The sequence below is a fragment of the Pteropus alecto genome, unplaced genomic scaffold, assembly GCF_000325575.1.
Source record: "Pteropus alecto unplaced genomic scaffold, ASM32557v1 scaffold105, whole genome shotgun sequence".
NCBI lineage: Eukaryota > Metazoa > Chordata > Mammalia > Chiroptera > Pteropodidae > Pteropus > Pteropus alecto.
The window spans coordinates 5,330,969-5,351,260 of NW_006436294.1; the positions used below are offsets into that span (position 1 = coordinate 5,330,969).

Sequence of the window (20,292 nt, forward strand, 5' to 3'; positions counted from 1 at the left end):
ATGTGATGGTTTGGAGCCTTTGGGAGATCGTTAGGTTTAGAGGAGATGAGGTGGGACCCCAGGGTGGGATCCTCACCCTGGGAAGGTGGCCGTCTGCAAGCCAGGAAGAAGGTGCTAGACCACACCTGCCGGCACCCCGCTTTGGGGCTCCAGCCCCCAGAGCTGTGAGACACAAGCTTGTGCGGTTTCAGCCCCCCAGCCCGTGGCATTTTGTCCTGGCCGCAGGGTACCAGGGCCAGAGGGACAGATTCAGTGTCCCCAGCACCATCTGTCTGCAAGGCAGGGGGCCTAGTCCTCTCACATCACAGGTGAGGATCCTGGGGTTCCTTCTCATACTTGGGGCACACAGCTACAGAGGGAGGAGCCAGGACTCAAACCCAGGACCCCCACGACCCCAGCACCCCAATTTTGCCTGTAACACCTGTGCTGGAGCCCCTGTGACCAGGCTCGCCAAAGCCCACACGCCCGGTGGGGCAGCAAGGGTACAGGTGCTCCCTGAAAGGCCACCCGAGGGCCCTGTCTCCTGGAACAGCAGCCGGGGGACACAGGCCCCCCAGACTCCCCTCAGCCTCACGGTCTCGCTGACACAGACGCAGTGGGGGCACTAGAACTAGCGCTGGCCACAGAGCCAGACACACCGGGCTTCGAGTCCTGGCTCCGCGCTTTTGGCTGAATGAGCCACAGGAAAATTACTTCATCTCCCAGAGCCCTGGTCGTCCAGCAGCCCAAAGCGAGCCGAGCTGGAAGGACCGAGCGAGCTAGTAATGTCCACGGCAGGTCCTGCTTGGGCACAGGCAGTGTCTGAACTGGCGGCCAACGCGGAAACGCTCAGGGACTTGGGGTGGGGGACATCCTGACCCCCACGTGCCCTTCCACCCACCCATGCCCTGGGCTGCCTGTCTCCTCACTCCAGTCCCCCGTCCAAGCTGCATCCCTGCCTGGGGGACCTGTCCTCCCTCCCCGCTTCCCACCCCTGCCCTAGCCGGGTCGACCTCAGCTTCTCCCAGAAGCCTCCTGGGACAGACCCTGCTGGTGTTCCCCGAACCTCACAAGCTACCTGCGGGGAACACAGGTGGATTCCGTTTCCCAGACTCCTTTGCAGTTAGGCGGGATCATGTGACTGTGTGCCAGCCAGTGGAGTGCGGGCAGAAGCAAAATGTGCTCCCAGGCCTTTCCCACGAAGAACGCCCTGCACACGTCCCCAGGCTCTCTCCCCCCATCGGCTAAACGGAGAGGACACCAAGGACCTACGGGATGGCAGAGCCACAGGATGGAAGGGGTCTGGGCTCTGAGTGACCGACTGGAGCACAGCAGCGCCTCTCGGCCACCTGCACCGACATGAGAGAACGAGCTCGTGCTGCGCTTAGCCACTGCGACGTGGGCTGTCTGCCACGGCAGCCGGCCATGCTTACAGACGCACCCTCCGTGAGCCCCTCCTGGCCCTCGGGCCTCTGCACCGTCATCAGCCGGCTCTCGTCCATCTCCTTGGGGACTGAGCTACATCCTGGGACTTACTCATTCCTGCGTCCCTCACTGGGGGTGGTGCAGGGTGGACACTCATAAAATCTGCCTGATGAACACCAGAATCGTTCAGAATAGGGCCACCTGGAAAATGAGAAGTTTGTCCCCAAAGGGCCTTCCAGGCTCAGATTGCACGTGATTCTCCAAGAGTAAGTGATCACTGCTACTAGTCGTGTGCCAGGCACCGTTCTAAGCATCCCTCGCTGGGGGACTCACTTTACTCTTCACCAAACCGAGGTGCACGTGTCCATGGCCCACAACAGGCAGGTGGCAAAGGCAGGATGAGAGCCCAGGCCTGGGGCTCCGGAGGGCCCGTGCGTCCCCGAGCGGCAACCCAGCACCGTGCCTGACCTCCTCCATCCCGCCCCCCCTTCTGCTGTGGACACAGCCAGGAGGCCCTAGGCACTCTGGCCCGAGGGTCCATTGTCCCCAGAGCCACCCCCACGAGCTGCCCAGCCGAGTGCAAATTCTGGGAATTCAGGACAAGGGAATCAAGTGGGAGCAAGAGCTGCCCCCCAGCTGACCGGATGTGAGGCTCCAGGTGCGGGATTGGAGACTGGCCCCCTGCCCAGGAGCCCACTGCAGCCTGGGAACAGGGACCCTGCAGGCCCACGGCCCTCTGCGATGAGGACGCCTCGCGGGTGCTGCTGTCCCTTGCAAGGTGGGAGCACATGTCCTTAGTGATGCTCTCCAACGCGGGAACCCAGAGCGTCGGGATGGCCGAGGGGTCTGAGGCGCCAGACCCGCGCTCCGCCTCCAACGCGGGAAGCCTGTTGCTGAGACCCCTGAGTTCTCCACAGCAGCTGGTGAGCACCGGCCCCGGCTCGTCACCCTGGTCAGCCATGGTCCCATCCCTTACGTCCCCCAACTAAAGGTTGTCGCCAGACAAGGCCAGTCCTGCGGCTTCCATGCCTGCGCCAGACGTCACGTGCTGTCATTGTCACATGGAGGTGCCGACCGCCATGCAGCGAGTGGGGAAACTGAGGCCAGACACTGAGTCACACGGGGAGTCGGGACAGCGCTGGGCTTCTGAGCAGGTTCGTGGTGCCCCAGGGTCTGTGGTTCTTGCCACAGAACTTGTCCCGTGGGCCTGTCTGACCCTGAAGGCCAAGCGGTGTTCCTGGCCTTTTCCAAACCCCACGAGCAGCTCAGGGCCAGCCAGCGACAGAACCCCGCTGAGTGCCAGCAGCACGGCGAAGGCTGGAAAGTGGGTCGGCCCCGGCAGGGCGGAAGGGAAGCCAGCTTCTCCCGAGTCCCCACGGCCACAGAGCAGGTCCCGGTGCCCCAGCCGGTGGGCCCGGCACCACGGCCAGCACGGGGCCCTCGGCTGCAGCTCCCTCGCCCTCCCCGCCAGCTGCCCACGCCTGCTCGACAGACACTGCTGCGCCCGAGAACCCCGCCCTCCCCCAGGTCCCCCAGCAATGAGGGCCCGTTGGAAGCCTCTGGAACCAAGATCCCCCCAAGGTGTGGGCTCCCCGCCAACTGAGAGGGACTCCAGTGTGTCGTGAGGTCACTCCTGGTAGGCATGCCTCTCGGGCCCCGCCCCTCTCTGAGTCAGGATTTGAAGCCACCTCCCGCCTGTAGGCTGAGCCCCGAGGTCGCTGTCCCGTGAGACCACTGCTCCGTGCTCCCCCAGCACTCAGGACACCCCTCCAGTTCAGGCCCCCTGCTCTGGCTCCCAGCTCCAGGCCTCTGCAGGGGCCTCCAGTGGCCTCTGTCCTCCTTCGCGAAGGTCCGTGGCTCAGCTGCACGGCCACTTCTAAGGTCCAGATACCATTCCCTTTGCAAGAGTGAGGCCTGCGGGCTTGGTGGCGCCGAGCCGGCCTGCAGCCTCACGTGGCCAGGCTGAGGGCTGTCGCTGCCCCCTTGCTGGCGTATCGGCTCCCGTCCGGGACCAAGGTCCTCGTCTCAGATGCAGGAGTGAGTGGCCTCTCCCTGGGGCACAGCCACATGAGCGCCCACACCCACACGAGACCAGAGACGGGGCAGCCGCTCGGCTCGGCTCCACGCCGGCCTGGGAGAACATGCTGACGCATTTGCAGGGTTTTGTAAAAAGCCCGTTTTGGAGGCATAAGTATCGGATTCCAGGCCTGTCGCAGGCTGTCTGCTCACTACTCACTAAGAGAACCCCAGTTTCATCTGGAACAGCCATGAGTCCAGCTAGAAACACCAGGATGGCCATGGGACCTTGACCTGGCCAGTGACAGTGGGAGTTCATACCAGGCAGGGTCCTGGGGGAGCACCCACGTCCCTGATACCCAGGTAAGGCCCAGCAGACACCTGCCTGAGAAGGCAGCACGAAGAAAGGCCAATAGAAGCCCCTGGCTAAGGGTGGGGCCTGGTCCTTGATGACCAAGGGGCTGTGCCAGCCTGGCCTGCTGACCCCCAAAACTCCTGCTCCGAACTACTCAGCCATGGGGCAGATTTTTCTTACAAGAAGTCAACACGATCCATCCTGACACGGAGCACTCACAGGCCTGCTGGGCACGCACTTAGGGGCTGCTCAGCGGGCACCAGCCGAGGTCACCGAGAGCTCGCCATGTGCCAGCACTTCCTCGGTCGGTCCTCACACGGCGAATCCCACTTTACAGATGAGAAAACTGATCAGAGAGGTTCGCAGGCTCACCCAAGGTCACACAGCCCGTGAGGGCAAAGGACAGGATTCAAACCCAGGTCGTCAGAGCAGCTCAGATTCCTCCTCCACGGGAGGGCAGATTGAAGCAAGATGGCTGGCAGCTCATGCCCTGGGCAGAGCTGCCCTCGGCAGTCACTCCTTAATAAGCGAGCATTTGTTAAGCCCTTCCTGTGTTCCTGGCACCGAGTTAAAACAGGGGACAAGGAAGAAGCGAGGATGGAGGCTGCAGCCCCCAGCACCCCACCACCTGTGCTCTGGCCCCGTGACCCACACTTCACCTGCAGCCTGGGGCTCCTTACTGTGCCTCCCACCATGTCCCAGGTGTTACCATTAGCAAGTGATGAGCGTCCTGGGTGAGGTGAGCCCCCAGGCTTGGTGCCTTCCTGAGAAGCACTGTCTGGGGTCCCATCCCCTGCATCACTTGGTCTCACCCCACGTCTGCAGGGATTTGGGGAGTCGTGCCCAAGGCCAGCAAGAGCTGGCAGCTTTCCTTCCGACTGGCAGAGCCTCTGCCCAGAGTGAGCCAAGTGTGGGCTCCTGGCTTGGCCTTGGCCAGCAGCGGCAGCCGTGGAGGGACCGGAAGCCCCGGTGCTCGTCCTCCGGGGTGGCCCAGGGGGCAGGGAGGGCCCGGCTTCAGGGAGGAGCTGTCCCCGGGCCATGGAGGGACACTGCCTCCTGACCTGGATCTCCCACTCACGCCCCCCAGGAATCCAAGTGAGGGCACTGTCCTGAGCTGCAGGTAGCAGTGCCCAAGGCCAGCTGGGTCCCAAACGCCTCCAAAGGTGACACCAGGAGCCACCTCCAGGGTAGTCCTAGGGCTGGGGGAGGAGGCGAGAGAGGTCCCTTCCCGGGGAAGAGCTGTCCTGCCCTCCTGTGCCCAGCACCCAGCATCTCTGGTCTGCCTGTCCCTCCCCACGGCCACCACCCCACACGAAACCTCATCTGCACTCACCGGCTGAAGGGGCACAGGCTGCGTTCCCACTACTCTGACCCCCAGGCCCTGCAGCGCGGACCACGGGCGGCAGGTGTTACTCTACGGAGGGCCTGTGAGTCTCTAGCGGACGTGAGTCTCACCACCTGAGTTCTCTCTGAATCTGCGCCCAGCCCTGAGTCGATGCTCTCGCCATCCCCACTCTCTAGCTGAGAAAACGGGGCACAGAGAGGTTAGGCAGCTCGTCTGGGGCCACGCAGCAGGGAACGGCTGAGCCAGGATTTGAACCCAGCTGGTCGAATTCTCTAATTCCCGAGCTACACCACCTCCTCCCACTCTTCCACGCCCTGCCCTGTGCAGCCCAGGACTCTCTCTCAAGCCTCACCCTCGGTCTCTGTCCGGCCACGTGGCCTTGGCACAGGCCCTGCTGTTCCCTTGTCCTGGCAAGTAAATTCTCCCTAAGTCACCAGGTCTCAGCGTAAATGGCACTTCCGGGGGCCACCAGCCCTGACCGCCCAGTCCTTGCCCTCCCCAGCACGACCCGACTTGGAGCTCCAGATCACACCTTCACCTGTTCAACAGCTGTCTGTCCAAACGTGTCTGTGTGGCTCTCACGTCCGTTTCATGCACCTCTGGGCCAGCAGCACCTAGGGCAGCATCCAGCACAGCAGCTCCCTGTGGCCATCGCACCGTCCACCACGCATTCCCTCGGTGCCAGGTGCCAGGTGCCAGGCCGCGCGCCTCAGAGGGTCCTCAGCAAACCTCCGGGCAGCAGCCTCCGCTGCTCCCAGTTTCCAGGCGGCCGCCCCGGGCTCCGCCGCCTGAGGCCACAGCGGCTCCATCCACCGGCCGAGCTCCGTCCCCGCAGCCCGCCGCACATGCGTGCGCTGGGCGAAGATGCGCCCACAGGGACGCGCCTGCGCAGAGGGGCGGGAGGGAGGCACGGGCCGCGTGGAAGACACGCAAGCTCGCGGGCCGCGGAGAGGGGGCCGCGGAGAGGGCGGAGTCACGTGGGCCGGGCCACGTGTCTCGTCTCAGAGGCTTGACTGGACCCCAAAGGCCTCCTGGAGCTCCCGAGGGTCTGGGAGCTGGGACAAGGGCCACTGGCTTTAGGAAGCTCAGCAACACGCAGGCTGCAGACAGCACAGCAGAGGCGGCAGGCAGCCGGGGCAGGAGCTAGAGTCCAGAAGCTTCCATGCCGAGGTGGCGGTGGATGAGTCCTACCTCGTGGGGTGGGTGCTGGCAGCCCAGCGTGGACGCCGGGACCCACCTGCTTGGAGAGCTCCGTGCGACCAGTGCCTGGAGCGACACTGCCCACAGCGGGGGTTCACGCGCCCAGCAGCCTGCATGGAGCGCAGGCAGGCGGGCCACCTGCGAAGGGGGAAGAAAGGCACCCCCCAGGGCCAGGTGAGTGCGAGGAGAACCCCCACTCCCACGGAAAGCGGTACTGGCCTCCCCACGGGACCACCCACCACTTCTCTCAAACACCCGCTGTTCCGATTTGTGGGCTGTTGTTTTCAAGGATTTGCTTTTCATCTGGAGAATATTCTAGAACAATTAAATATAGCACTCGTGGAAGCTGCTGCATTCACGTGCCTGTGTTCATTCAGCAGACGTCCTCTGAGGCCCGCTCGGTGCCAGATGCTGGCGGACAGACGTCTCCGCCACAGTCCAGAGAAGAGGGCAGGGAGGAAGCCGGGCTGGGGAGGAGCTGAGCTTGACACAGGGTGACAGGTGCTGAGCCAGCAGCGGCCCTGGAGCTGCAGGGACGCACAGGAGGGACACCGGACCAGCCAGGGGCCGCTTCACAAAGGGGGACTCTAGTGGCCAGGTGGCAGGGGCTGCACAGCACAGGGTGCAGCGTGGGACAGGGCTGAGTGGCAGGCAAGAGCTTGGATTCAAGGCCACGGCAAGCAGTGCCCGGGCACTGTAGGCCACGGGGAGCTGCCGATGGCTTTCGAGCAGGGGCGTGGCTCGCTAGATTCAACGGCCCCTGGCCGGTGCGACGGGCACAGCACACGCCTCACCCACCTCACGCAGCGGGAGAAGGCCCAGTGGGCAACGTGGTAGAGGCACGGTGTTGTGTAATGGCCGGTGGCCCCCCGCCAGCCCTTTAAAAACAAATGCTTAGGTCATCCCCAGAGGAAGCCAAGCCGGAGAGGGCTCCTCCGTGTGCCCAGAGGACCTAGGCTGAGCTGGAACGCACAACCCGAAGGAAAAACCCCAGAGCATTTCAAACGGCCAGGTCTCCCGGGGCTGGGGTGGGGGAGCACGCAGCCAAGGGCCAGGTCCTGGCTGAGGGCCAAGGCCGCCCTGATGGGACGGGAGAAGAAAGGCATGAGCGGCACTCGGTGGCCTCTAATGGCCCCCGTGTAAGGGCGATGGCTGGGCCCGGGAGGAAATGCTTCATGAGATGAGGTCAGCGTGGCGCCAGCATCAGACTCCCCGGCCAGAGCGATGGGGAGCAGGTGTCTGAAAACCAGGCGTGAGGACACAGCGGCCGGAGGGTCACGGCCCCTGCTGGCAGCTCCCTCCTGGCCGGCTGCATTGCTCACTGTGCCCTCATCTTCCCCTCCGATTCCCTCACAGGGACTCCTGAGACACCCTGAGATGCCACGTAAAGCAGCCGGTGGCCCGTGCCTTCAGTGACAGGTCCGAGGGGTTCCATTGCCAGCACTGCAGCCCTCAGAGCCCACTTCCTCCCCACACGGAGGGGAAGCCCAGTCAGAGAAGGGACTTCCGCCCAAGGGGTTGGAGCAGACCATGTGGAGCAGGTCGTGTACCAGAACGTGACCATGGCCAAGGCCTCAGAGGGCTGTTCCTGGTCGTAGGCTGTATGCAAGCAGAGTCTACAGGGCCCTAAACAGGCTGCCAGGGGATCCCTTAGCCCCTGGGATTCCTGGGTCCACGTCCCCCAGGCCTTGAGGCAGGTGTGAGATGGGGCCCGAAGCCACGCCCCCTCATCGTCTTCCAATGGTAGGTCTAAGTGTGGCCATGTGACCCACCCCGGCCAGTGAGGTAGAGGTAGAGGTTGCTGGGCGGGGCTTCCAGGAAAGTCTGTTCAAAGGGCAATTTCAGCAGGCATAACCTGACCCTTCCGACCTCTGCCCCATCCTTCCTCCTACCTAGAACAGAGATGTGACCAACACAAGCACAAATGCCAACCCGCTAAGGAAGACAAAGCTGGAAATAGAAGGAGCCTGGGCCCTGATGGCCCTAGACACTGTATCCCAAGACCAGCAGTCCACTTAGACGTCCCCTGGGAACTCCATGTCCTCCGGGTGCTGAAGTAAATGAGGTGACCTGATGTAATGGTGACAGGAACTGTGGTGAACCAAGCAAAGCATAAAAGTTAACTAAATAATGATAATTTAAAATACCATATGTGCTTAATCCAACATCTGTGCAGGCTGATTTAACCACTACTAACGACTTTTCAACCCTTCAAAAGAATTTAAGTAGTATAATAAACACGTTTAATTTATGTAGAACTTGATGCACGACAAAGAGATAAACATTCTTTCCAAATATCTGTGGAACTTTATGAAAAGCAATCGCTGAGCTACAGACTCCATCAAATTTTAAAATTTATAAATGATACATTAGACATGTGCCTACAGATAGCAAATACTCAATGTCAGCTATTTGAAATGTTTGCAATGCAGTAGCTAACTTAATCGTCTCGACAACTTTGAGGGCTACGGTTATTGTTATTATCCTCGTGTTGTCACTGCTGTTGTTACTAGTATCATTTCTACTTTATAGATGTCAAAAGCCAAGGCACAGAGAGGTTGCATTACATGCCCAAGGTCACACAGTTAGTAAATGGCAAGACAGGATAATATCTAGGCAGTCAGGATCCTAATGCTCCTAAAAAATAAAAAATATAAATAAATGCCACGCTAACAAAAGTGTGTGTGTGTGTGTGTACTTGTGCATGTGCACATGTGTAAACGTATAATTTTAAAATGCATACTTCAAATAACCCTTGTATTAAAGAAAAATTAACTCACTTGCAAACTGCTTACAAATAAGTGATGATGAGAGACCCATGGGTTGCAGCCAAAGCGGCTCTCCAAGGAACATGTATAGCCTTTCGCACAGTGATTAAAAAGCAGAAAGCATAGTAACTGACAGTGCATGACAATATGAAAGGAAAAATAAACCTAAAGAATGTAAAATAAGCACTTCATACATACAAAAGCAAAAGCAATAAGATAGATAACCTAACTAACATAATAAAACCAAGAGCTGGTTCTTTTAAAAGATCAGTATATGTTGGAAACTAATAATACCAAATATTTTCAAGCAATGTAAGCTCAAAAAAAAAAAACAGAACAACAACTCTGTGAGTGGGCCACAGCCTGCACGGGAGCCAAGTGTTACAACCTCTTCTGCACGACCTGCTGGCAGCTGTCACCTCCCACAAGTGAGGCGGAGGGGCTGGACCATACCAGGACACTCCCACTCTACTTCATTCCACTTTTTAAATTCTTTACTATGCAAATTTTCAAATACACACTAAAGTAAAAAGAAAAAGTACAATAGGCCCTAGATACAAATAATTAAGCTTCAATAATTAACAACCCACAGCCGATCCCATTTCATCTAAACCCTCACCCATGTCCCCTGCAATTCAGATGATTCTGAAGCAAATCCCAGACATTGCGTCTCATCTATTATTTGTAACCATAGTAAAATAATCCCATCAAAAACTTTATATGTGTGTATTTAAATTCAGAAGTACTACAGGGAGGGCTTGGCAGGGGATGTGGACCAGCTCTTGGCTGGCCAGCAGGAGAAGACTGAACCACTGCCTGGCCTCACTGTGGGCAGGTGCATTTCCCATGTTGAAAAATCCAATTAAGAAGTTTAAAAGAAGCACAGGAGACTTCATATACCCCAAAACATGCTGAAGGAGGCAGGATCACCCACAGCCTACAAAGAGGGACACAGGCCGAGACCAGCAGAGGGGTTTGCCCACCGTCCCCCAGCCAGTAGGAGGCAGAGCAGGGATGTGAGCTAGGGTCCCTTAAGGATGCGTTCTGAGCTGGATCCACCCCACTACGGCAGCCTTTTGACCCAACATATAACCAGATTTTGATCACTAACAACTTGGGACAACAAAATCTCCCTGGCTATCATCTGTTAAACTCACACTCACACACGTGGTGCAGCAGGAACCAACGTGTGTTCTCTGGAAAAGGCGCTTTCAATTCCATTTTCTCATTAAATGTCTACGGCAGTCCTAGGAGGGTCCTCTGAGCTCAACGGTGTCACCCCCAATTCCTACGCTGAAGCCCTAACCCTCAGGACCTCAGAATGTGAGCATATTTGGAGACAGTCTTTGAAGTTAAAATGAGGTCCCAGGGGTGGGCGCTAATCCCATGATTGGTGTCCTCGTAAGAGAAGGAGATTAAGACGTGGACACATGCAGAAGACCCTGTGAGGGCACAAGGAGCTGACGGCCGTCGACGCGCCAAGGACAGCGGTCTCAGAAGGGACCGCCCTGCAGGCACCTTGATTTGGGGCTTCTAGTCTCCAGAACTGTGAGACAAATTTCTGCTGTTGAAGCCGCCCAGGCTGTGGTACTTTCTCGTGCAGCCCAGACGGACTGACACAGAGGTAGATGGTGCCCTGTCGGTTTTGCAAATGAGAAAACAGGTGTGAAATGCACAACAGTCGAACGCAGAAGACAGGCCGGTGCTCTCTCCACCGCACCAGGCGGGGAGGGGCTCGGCAGGGGACGTGGACCAGCTCTTGGCCGGCCAGCAGGAGGAGAAGACTGTACCACCGCCTGGCTCGCTGTGGGCAGGTGCATTTCCCGCCCTCGGACTCTGGCCTCGGTCATATGACTTGCTTCGGCCAATGGCGTGTGGATGAAATGACAGCATGACGGTTGGGCCTTGGCTTTAGCGAGGATTCCTAAGAGTCGTTCTGACAAAATGATGGGGGGAAAAAAAACACAGTGGGCGCGTTTGGGCGATGATGGGATGCTAATGCCGTGCCTGCATGTGACCACGGGGCCACTCGAGAGTCACGAGGGCTTTTGTCCCCTCTCTATGAAACGCTTTCTGCCACAGCTTACCACTTCCCCTATTCAGTGATTCGAGAGCTATTTTGTGAATCGACACACACTGGCGTCCACTTCATCAGTGTTTGGGTCTCTCTGGCCCGAACACTGCCCCAAATGGATGAGACCAATTTTGCCAGCTGCCAGTGTCCCCAACACTCCAGGTGCTGTCAGAGAGGATGTCATCGCCCCAGAAACAGTGCTCACGCTGGCAGACCCCCACAGGTCACTCTCTGCCCAGAGTCCGGAAGACACTGAGGCTGCACAGCTGCCACGTGCACAGCTGCAGGCTTCAGGTACAGTGGGAGCCTGGCGGACCAGGGACCACATGCCACAGGCGCCCCCACACGATGCTGCTGCCGACAGCCCCTGGGGACAGGCAGAAGCCAAGTGTGCACCTGCAGCTCTCCCCAACACCACCGAGCTCACCCGCCCACCTGAGCTCTCATTTCCCGTCCACACTGTGACAGAGCCCGAAATCTCAACGGGCACCTCCCCCAGAGTCCTCCACATGTGGCCACTTCTCCTGTTTGGCGCCCTGCCTTTGGCAGAAACGAGGGGCACGTAAACACAGAGGAAGGGAACCCCCTTTCCCAGGGTGCACACTGAATCTCTTGCACACACACACTCCACTCGGCCCCCACGGCCATCATCTGGAAGGCAGCTCCTTCTGCACCCTGCAGAAGAGGCTCAGTGACGAGGCGTCGCCAGGCCAGGGGCTCTCAGTCAGGGCGATTCTGCGCTTCAGGCAATGCCTAGGGACATCTTTGTTTGTCATAACTTGGGGGTCAGTTGCCCCGGGCTCTGTGCAGCGCTCACGCCGGCACCCCCACTGCGTCCCCTGGAGGGCCTGGTCTGCTGCCTTGGAAGCTGGAACGCTGCCAGCGGGCGCCACAGAAGCACCTGACGGCTGACGGGAGAGTCGCCCCGCAGGGCCCCGCCGAGCGCCTCCTGCACGAGGACCATGGGGCTCGGCGGTGTGGGAGGAGCACAGTGGGGGCGGGGCACACACACTACGACAACGGGCCCTGGGCCAGCCCATTTCCCCAGAGCACCCCAGTGCTGCCGCCGCCACCGTCCACCTCCCCCAGACAGCTGCCCCGGGGGCTGCCAGCCCCCAGTCTCCGCCCCTCCGCCCCAACAGGCCTCACGTGCCCCTCAAACTCGCAGCACCCCAGATGTGTGCCCACGCCCCACACCTCCCACAGATGACCAACAGGCCCAAAGACACCACTGCCGCATGCTTCGTCCGCTCACGACACTCCCGGTCGGTCCCCGAGTCCAGTGTCTTGTTCCTGACAACCCATCGGGCAGTGGCCTGGTGACGCTGTCTGCTCATGGCCCCTCGCCTCCTTGAATGGGTTGCACCCACACTCTGGCAGGGCCAGTGGTAGCCAAACGCCATTCCACAGGTGGGTGTCACTCCTAACAGGTGCCGGGAGACTCACGGGCCTGGCAGTAGCGGTGGTGGCCTCGGGGACGGCACCTCTAAGTCGAGGAAGCGAGAAGCTCCCTCCTTAGCAAGATGGGTGCCTCACCTACCACTTCCTAAAACCAACAGCTCAAGTTCAGAAGGCTGGGGCCTGTCCTCCACCTGCCCAGTGGTCCCGAAGCCCAACTGGGTGGAAAGACGTCACCTGAACCCTTTGGCTCAAAGTCACCCTGCTCTGCAGGGGGGAGGGCAGGGGTGTGACTCAGCCTGGATGGGCCCTGGGGAGCCTTAGACAGGTGAGTGTCCAGCCTTGGGGACTCAGGTGTCTTCTGGGGGGGGCTGCAGCCCAAACACAAACTGGGGTGCTCCTGGATCGCGAGGCACGGCGGGCTGGGACGGGGGGAACATGTCAGCTACTCAGGGAGTAAAAGACAATTGGGGAGGCAGGTGTGGACTCTGAGCCGGGCAGACAGGCTCGGAGGACCTGGATCAGACGAGGCGGCCGCGGCCTGAGGACCCAGCTCCGACCCGAGAGGGAAAGGGACCCCAGGACGTGGCGGGGGCCGTGGTGGTGGGCTTGGGCTCGGCCGCACGGCGGCAGAGCGGAGGGTGGTGACTCGGGGAGCTGCAGTCCCCCGACAGGACCAGGTCGGGGAGATCTGACACTGAGGCTTTGACTCTGTGGCCCCAGGACCCCAGCCTGGCGGCCGCCGTGACAACCCCCTTCACTGGACGGCAGGAACTGTCCTGTCCCCAGGGAGCTTCCTAAGCGCAGAGTGGACACTGGGCAGCCCCTCGGGGCACTGGCGGGGTGGGGTGGGCAGGCAGGGGACAGGACGTCCCCAGGGTGCACGTGGGAGAGCAGAGCTCGGGAGCTGCGAACGACGGCTTCCCAACAGTGACAGGGCGCACAGGGCGCCCTCCTGTCCACGGTCGTCACGACGACACGACAAGCCACACAGGGCGCGGAGGCGGAGGAGGCCTTCCAAACGCGTGTGACCTGCCGCTCACGCCGCCACGGACGCGAAGCTCCATGCCCCCATTTCACAGATGAGGAAGCCAGGCCTTAAGGGGTGCCCCGAGGGTCAGGCCCCCAGCACAGGCCACAAGCCGGAGGAGAGCAGTCCCGCCCGGGGCTGCGGGGCCCCGCCATCTGCCTGCTCCCCTAAGCCCCTCCGCAGAGCCCAGCGGTAGGGCCCGGACCTGCCCTCCGCTCCAGACACCTGGCCCAGCATCCCTGTCACCACGCCAACGTTAGCTCCATCCCCACCACGCCAGACACAGCTCACCCTCCTCTAGTCTGGCCCCCCCGGCACCCCACGGTCCCCCAGTGCCTCCTTCCAGGGCTGGGGGCAGGACGAGGGTGGGGACAGCTCAGGGCACACCTACCCTAGTCGGCCAGCACCAGCTAACAAGCAGCTGTGCTGGGGGCAGCCCGGGTCATCGCTGGGGGCCTGGCTGACCCCAGGCCCCCGGGAAGGAGCACGGCTGGGGAGGTGCCGAGGCCAGCAAACTGTCGTCAGCTGGGGGAAGCTCCATTTCTCTGGGCCCAGAGGCTGACGTCTGCTCACAACGTGCTGACGAGCCGGCCAACGTGCCCACTGACGCCCCTAAGTCTTCTCGTCCCCACTGCGAAGTCTTCCGTGAGCCATCGTCCCTTCTCGTCCGCGTCCTCAGCGCACAGTCCTGCTCTGTGCTCCGAGCTCCATCCGGGCCTGCACCTGGGCTCACGCTGGCAGAAGTCGGCAGGAACCAGAGGCTGCCCAGAAAAGCTGGCCGCTGAGGGCAGGCGTCAACGGGAGCACAGCCTGGACGAGGGAGGAAGGCTGCATTCTCCCTGCACGGTCAGATGGGACCTCGAGACCCCCACACAGTCTGCAGCCTCTCAGAGACCAGGATTGCGAAGGTCACCCACACTCCCATGTCCCAGAATCCCTCTGCCCCTAGGGTGCTCCCAAGAGTGTCCGCTGCCCTTCCCTGACGCGGCCGGCCCATCTAGGGTCTTTGGCTCCTGACTCTGGGCTCTGTCGAGGCCGGGAGGTACGTGTGTTTCTTCCCACCTGAGCCTTCTTGGTCCTCTGGCAAGGCCGGGGTTGGTCTGTGCTCTGGCTCAGAGGCGCAGGCCCCCGGGGCTGGCAGGCCGTCCGCCCTGGCTCCCTGTGCCAGCCAAGGCCTGGATCACCTCAACACCCCCTCCCACTTCAGACTCACCCACCCTTCCACATGCTGAGTCCCCCACCTGGGACCCCAAGTTACGGTTTATAAATGGAAGTCATCTGGTTCCTTCTCAGGTGACCATCAGAGAGACAGGCCACCCCTTTAAAAGACCCCCTACGCACACACAGCTCCTTCCCACATGGTGGCCCAGCAGATCAGACCCTCACACAAGAACCGTGACGTGAGTCTAAACACAGCACTTCACCACGTGTGAGGTAGTGAGCTCCCTGTCTCTAGAGACACTCAAGAAGAAGCTGACTGACGAGAGAGGCTCTGCGCTGCTGGTGACGTTGCTTCTGGAGCTGAATGCTGGCGACGTGGACGTGGCCTGTTTTCAAGAATCATTAAGCGACACAGCAGTACGCCCCGCCCCACGAACATTACGGTTTATTAAAAACCAGCCGAGTGAGGAATGAGCGAGGAACGAGCGAACGGGTGCGTGCAGGACTGAGCGAGCACCTGGGAGTGCAGGTGGGGCACAGGTGCACGGAGGGAGGCCAGGCCCACCCGCTGCCCCTGCTGCTCTCTCCCTGGGCCGAGAAGGAGCAGGTGGAGACAATGGGTCCCATCTGATGCCCACCCAGCCTCCCGGGCCTCACCCAGGGGCCTCCGCACCTTCCAGAGGCGCCTTCTCGTCTATGCCGCCCAGAGCCAGAAGGACCCCTCTCTGCCTCACTCCTCTGCCTCCCCCGTGACATCTAGAAACAGGCTGGCGTACTGGCCACGAGCGGGGCCTGTCCCCGCAGGGCCTGGGGACGGAGGAGCTGTCCCCGGCAGCACGCGTCTCTGGCACGCCGCCAGCCACCCCGCTGGGAAGTCACAGGAGTCCCCCCTCCTGCGAGGCCCACACTGCAGAGGCGCAGCTCCTCACCTGGTCTGGCTGAGCAGGTTTCCTAAGTGGTGGAGCTAGAGGAGGCTCAGAGGGGACATTCCGCAGACGGGGAGGAGACGCTGACTGCCCGGAGCTCGGAGTTCGAGGCCCTCCGCCGGGGTGGGGGGTGGCGCTGCCTCCCCTGCCGCTCAGGTGCCTCACCTGCGAAGTGGGGCAGCGCCCGCCCCCGCCCTGCGGGGGGACGGAGGACAGCGAGCCACAGCTCTGGGCGCCCTCGGGCACCCGCGGGCTCGCTCCCAGGCTCTGGGGAAAGACCCAGCTTGGCCTGCACCGGAACCAACGGTGTCAACAACGCTGGAACTGGGGAGGCACGGAGGGTGGGGGCCCGGCGCAGGGAGGCGGCGAGCGGCACCAGGAAAAGCCGAGAAGACCGCCCGGGAGATGAGGGCCTGTGATGGCTGCAAGGCCAGCGGGAACGCGTTGGCGGCACGGGAGGGGTTAACTGGGCTTAGCTGTCCCTGCTCTTCAGGCTGGACTGCAACCAAATGCTTGGGTTTCCAGCTCCCCTCCTGCCTCGGGGCGAGGCCTTATCTTGTCATCTAGACTGTCCCCAGAGCCTCAGAGGCGGCACAGACAGGCAGGGCGGGCAAGCAGCGAGAGCGTAAACCGAATGGAAAACAACACCCAGGAGTGCCGGAGAGACGGGGTGCCTCCACCTCCCCAAAACCGGTCACGGTTCCATGTGAGAACAAGAAAGGCAAGTGTCTCGCTGCACTCTGGACCTAAGCGGGCGCAGCATCTGATGGAGGGGACCGCGGGAGCCCCAAAACTTTGTCTCAGAGTGTGCTCCACCCCAGCCAGCAGACCTTGGCTCTAAGGCAGTCACTTCAAGTCCCACAGCCGCCACCTCTGGCTTCAGATGGGCCCACGGGGCCTGGGGAGACACTGCCCCAGACCTAAGTCTCCCTCCCGCTCCCCCAAACTGTGGCACACACAGAAAACCCAGTCGCCTGCCCTGACACAGGCCAGTTCTTAAGTCGCCCTCCCGGCCCCTACAGATGTGACCGGAATTCTAAATGTGGTGTCTCTGAGATGGGGCTGGAGGTGACCAGGCTCCGCTCCGGCCTTCCTGTGGAGAACTAAGCTACAGCTTAATGCCAGAAGGTGGTGACAACTCCGACCACAGACGTCAGCTTCTGAACAGAAGTGCCGTGGAGATCCCGGCCGATGACCTGCACGGCTGTTGATCGCGTGACACGATTTTAGCCTAAAGCACCTCCAGCAGAAGTTACAGGTGAGCCAGGGTCCCCAGAGCACCCAGGCCTGAGTCCCGAGCAGAGAAATTCAAGCCAAACGCTCTGCACTCCACACACACACACACACACACACACACACTCCCCATGTGCACCGACAGCCTGGGGCAGGGGAGGCCTTCTGTCTGTCCTGCTGGGTTAGAGGGCTTCCCACCTCAAACACAGGGTGAGGGTTCTTCCTAAGTTTAGACCTCAACAACTCGATCTCCTGGGAAGTAGCCACAAGTGGCACAGACATCAAAAGCAGCAGGCGAGCACGAATGGCAAGCACGGAGCCCCATGTGCCCTCGCACAGCCTCTGGACCTCTGCTCACCCCTCCCCGCGGCGAGGGTGGCTGTGCCCAGGGACCCAGTGGGATTATCCGTCCAGAGCCTCCCCCGAAGGCGCGGCCACAGGTCCAATGTGAAGTGGTGATTATGTGTTTTAAACCCCATTTCACGGAGCGAGCTGATAACTGCCTCCGAGAAGCATCGGTCAATCGCGGGCAGGCGAGCCGGTAGTTCCCGCCCCACCTCCAGACGGGCCCAAAGTTGAAGGCCGCTGGAGAACTGGCTCAAGGTTAGATTAAGCATCAGAGCAGCCGCGAAGGTTAACGTGATTCATGAACATCACTGTCCAGCAGGAGACAGTCCCATGGAGGGCCTGGCTTGGGGCTGGGTTTCTTCAGAGGCCTAGGAGCACCTTAATTTGCATTTATATTAAAAAAGGAGAAAACAAACAGAATTAACTAGAAAGGTGCTTTGTTTCCTGTAAATTCCAGCGTTTCTGCTAAAACAGCGTCCCGGGCCCGACAGCAGGAGACTCCGGCCATGTCACAGAGCAGGGACGCACACCTACCAGGCACACCGCGCTGTGCCGCGTAGCTGCAGGTGGCTACTGGCCAATGCTCCTCCTCCAGGTGAGGAAACTGAGGCTGGGCTGGAACCCAGGACGGCTGGCCTCAGGCTCCAAGTTCAGGGTCCTTCTGCTGCGGGGCAGCCGAGTGAGCAGGGTCTTTTCCTCCTCCCCTTACGTATCTATTCCAACCTTTCTTTCCAGAAAATCAGTTGAACACTCAGTAAAGGACGTGACATCAATCAGCCCGGTCGTCAGGCGCCCCTGTGGTCCGAGTCCCACCGCACCCCTGGCTGAGACGACACCCTCAATCTGGCCACTTTCCTGCCAGCTTCTCTCTGGAGCCTTAACAGTTAGAAGCATATGCCCAGAGCTCCCAATCAGAACCAATAAACACACCTCTGTACGAACTTTGTCGGCCTAACGATTTCTTTCTCGGGTAGCCTGGAACATCTCTGGGCTTGACCGTTTTAACGCCAATGGTCTCCTGACGTCGTGGGCCAACTCTGGGGCCCACCCTCCGTTTTCCGCGCCAGCGTGCTGTGAGTCTCGGGCCGAGATCACTACCCACACGGCTAGGGAATGAGGGCTGACCCCTCCCCGGGGGCGGCCAGTCTGCACGTCGCTGTCACGGCCACAGCTCACGCTGGAAGCTTCAAGGCAGAAAAACGGCAGTGAGGCGCTGGCCCTGTCAGGCGCTGGAAGCACGGGCTGGGAGAGGGGGGCTTCTCTGTGTATTGGCCACTGGGCCAGGGGCGTGGGGCAGGCTGGAGCAAAGCTGGTTACAGAGGCAACAGAAGGACAGTTTCCTTCAAAAACATAAAAAACCTGCACCAATGAATTAAACATTGCAAACAAGATGACTCTCTAAAAAGTCTTTTCAACCGAGGAGCCAGGCCGTCCTGTGCCGGCGCTTCCTGTTGCATATGGCACTGACAAATCCTGTTGTCAGCACGCAGAGCTTTCCAGACAAAGAATGCCAGGGGGGGAAGGACAGGGGAGGCCCAGGGAAGTGAGGCTGGGACGGGGAGGCCCCTGCTCAGGACGCCGAGGCCCCTGGACCGAAGGGGACCACAGGGGACCTCCCCAAGCCAACACGGTGGCCCTGCAAGGACCAAGGTGGGGGGGGGGACTGTGGAGGGCCAGGGAACCCTGCTGGGACACGCTGCAAAGCTCAGAGGCACCACCCTGCCTCCTGCCCCGGAAGGCATCCCCGCATCCACTGGGATAGTGACCTGTCCCCGTTCCCCGGGGGCCCTGTCAAAGTGTAACGTCTGCGGGTCCCAAAACCCAGGGTTTCGGTAGTGGGGGTACCGCTCTCCGCACCCACCGGAGACTGCTCAGAGGACAGCACCCTTGGGGGGGACCCTCAGGAGTCCACAAGGTGTACCAACTGGACTCTCTCCCCAGACGAGGCAGAACTTCGCTTTCTGGGCACTGCGCAGACTTGCCTTACCCGCTGGCACGGCCCGCGGTGGGCCGGTCCCGCCCTGCCCCCGGCCCTCGACCTTGCTCCGAGCACAGTTCACCCGGCTGCCACCCCCTCTCCAATCACCAGTGAGCAAACTCTGTCCCCTCGGGCCTGGCACGACTAGCTCCAGGATTCCAAGAGGAGACGCCAGCAGGGAGGAGAGCTGAAATCTGGGCTCAGAGACGGCTGGAGGCTGGCGAGGGTCAGCGCCTCCCACGCTCCAGAAGCAGTCCCCCTGCCACCAGAGTCCCTCTCCGCGCCGCGGGCGCCGGGCCAGCCCTCTCCAACTCCGGGAGAGGTAGTAAGTGTAAGGCTCGGAGCCCCGCGCAGCCCAGCCGCGCCGGGGCGGCGGGTGGGTGGGTGTCTGCTATGGGATTATTCTTAGCGCTCCACACTCTTCGCAAAAAGTGGCGCCTCCGCCCTCCCGGCTCCGGCACGCTCGTCCGGGGCTCGCACGCCGGGCCGCGACACCGGCGCGGAGGAGAGCGCCGGGTGGGGTCCGCGAGGAGCGCGGCGCAGGAGAGGAGGGGGCTCCCGAAGGAGGAGGGGGCGCTGCCAGAGGCGCCCCAGCGACAGGCTGCGTGGAAGCCTCGGCGCCCCGCACCCAGCCCTGCGCCGCGCGTCCGGCCGCCTCCCCGGACGCCTCCTGGGGCGCGCGGAGCCCGGCGGCGGCGCGCCCAGCCCTTACCTATGGTGGTGATGACCGTGATGGCAAAGTAGAAGGAGCCGGCGAAGCGCCACTGGACGCCGGCGCGGTGCGGCTCCGCCTGCAGGATCACCAGCTCCAGCTGCCGGTAGTCCTCGCTGCTGATGTTGTACTTCCCCTTGATCCGGATCTCCTCCGCCTTGAGTTTCTCCTCCTCGCGCATCTCGTGGTCCGACTCGAGGGCGTCGAAGACGGCGGCGCCCACCAGCAGGTAGGTGAAGGTGCAGACGATGAGGGACAGAGTCCGCACGTTCTGCCTCTTCATGGCCGCCAGCAAGGAGCCGGCGCGGGGGGCATGTCCCGCAGGCTCGCAGCCGCGCGCGTCC

General features: G+C 61.2%; 1 protein-coding gene across 2 annotated transcripts in view; it reads right to left on the minus strand.

The window, feature by feature from the left end:
- Positions 1–20,286, minus strand: part of KCNK9 (potassium two pore domain channel subfamily K member 9) — a 62,459-nt gene extending 42,173 nt beyond the window's left edge. For both annotated transcript variants that reach the window (XM_006912936.2, XM_006912935.1), the window contains exon 1: positions 19,949–20,286. In XM_006912936.2, the coding sequence (XP_006912998.1) occupies positions 19,949–20,231 (283 nt within the window). In that variant the 5' untranslated portion in view covers positions 20,232–20,286. The remainder of the gene's footprint in view (positions 1–19,948) is intronic.
- Positions 20,287–20,292: the final 6 nt, after the last annotated feature.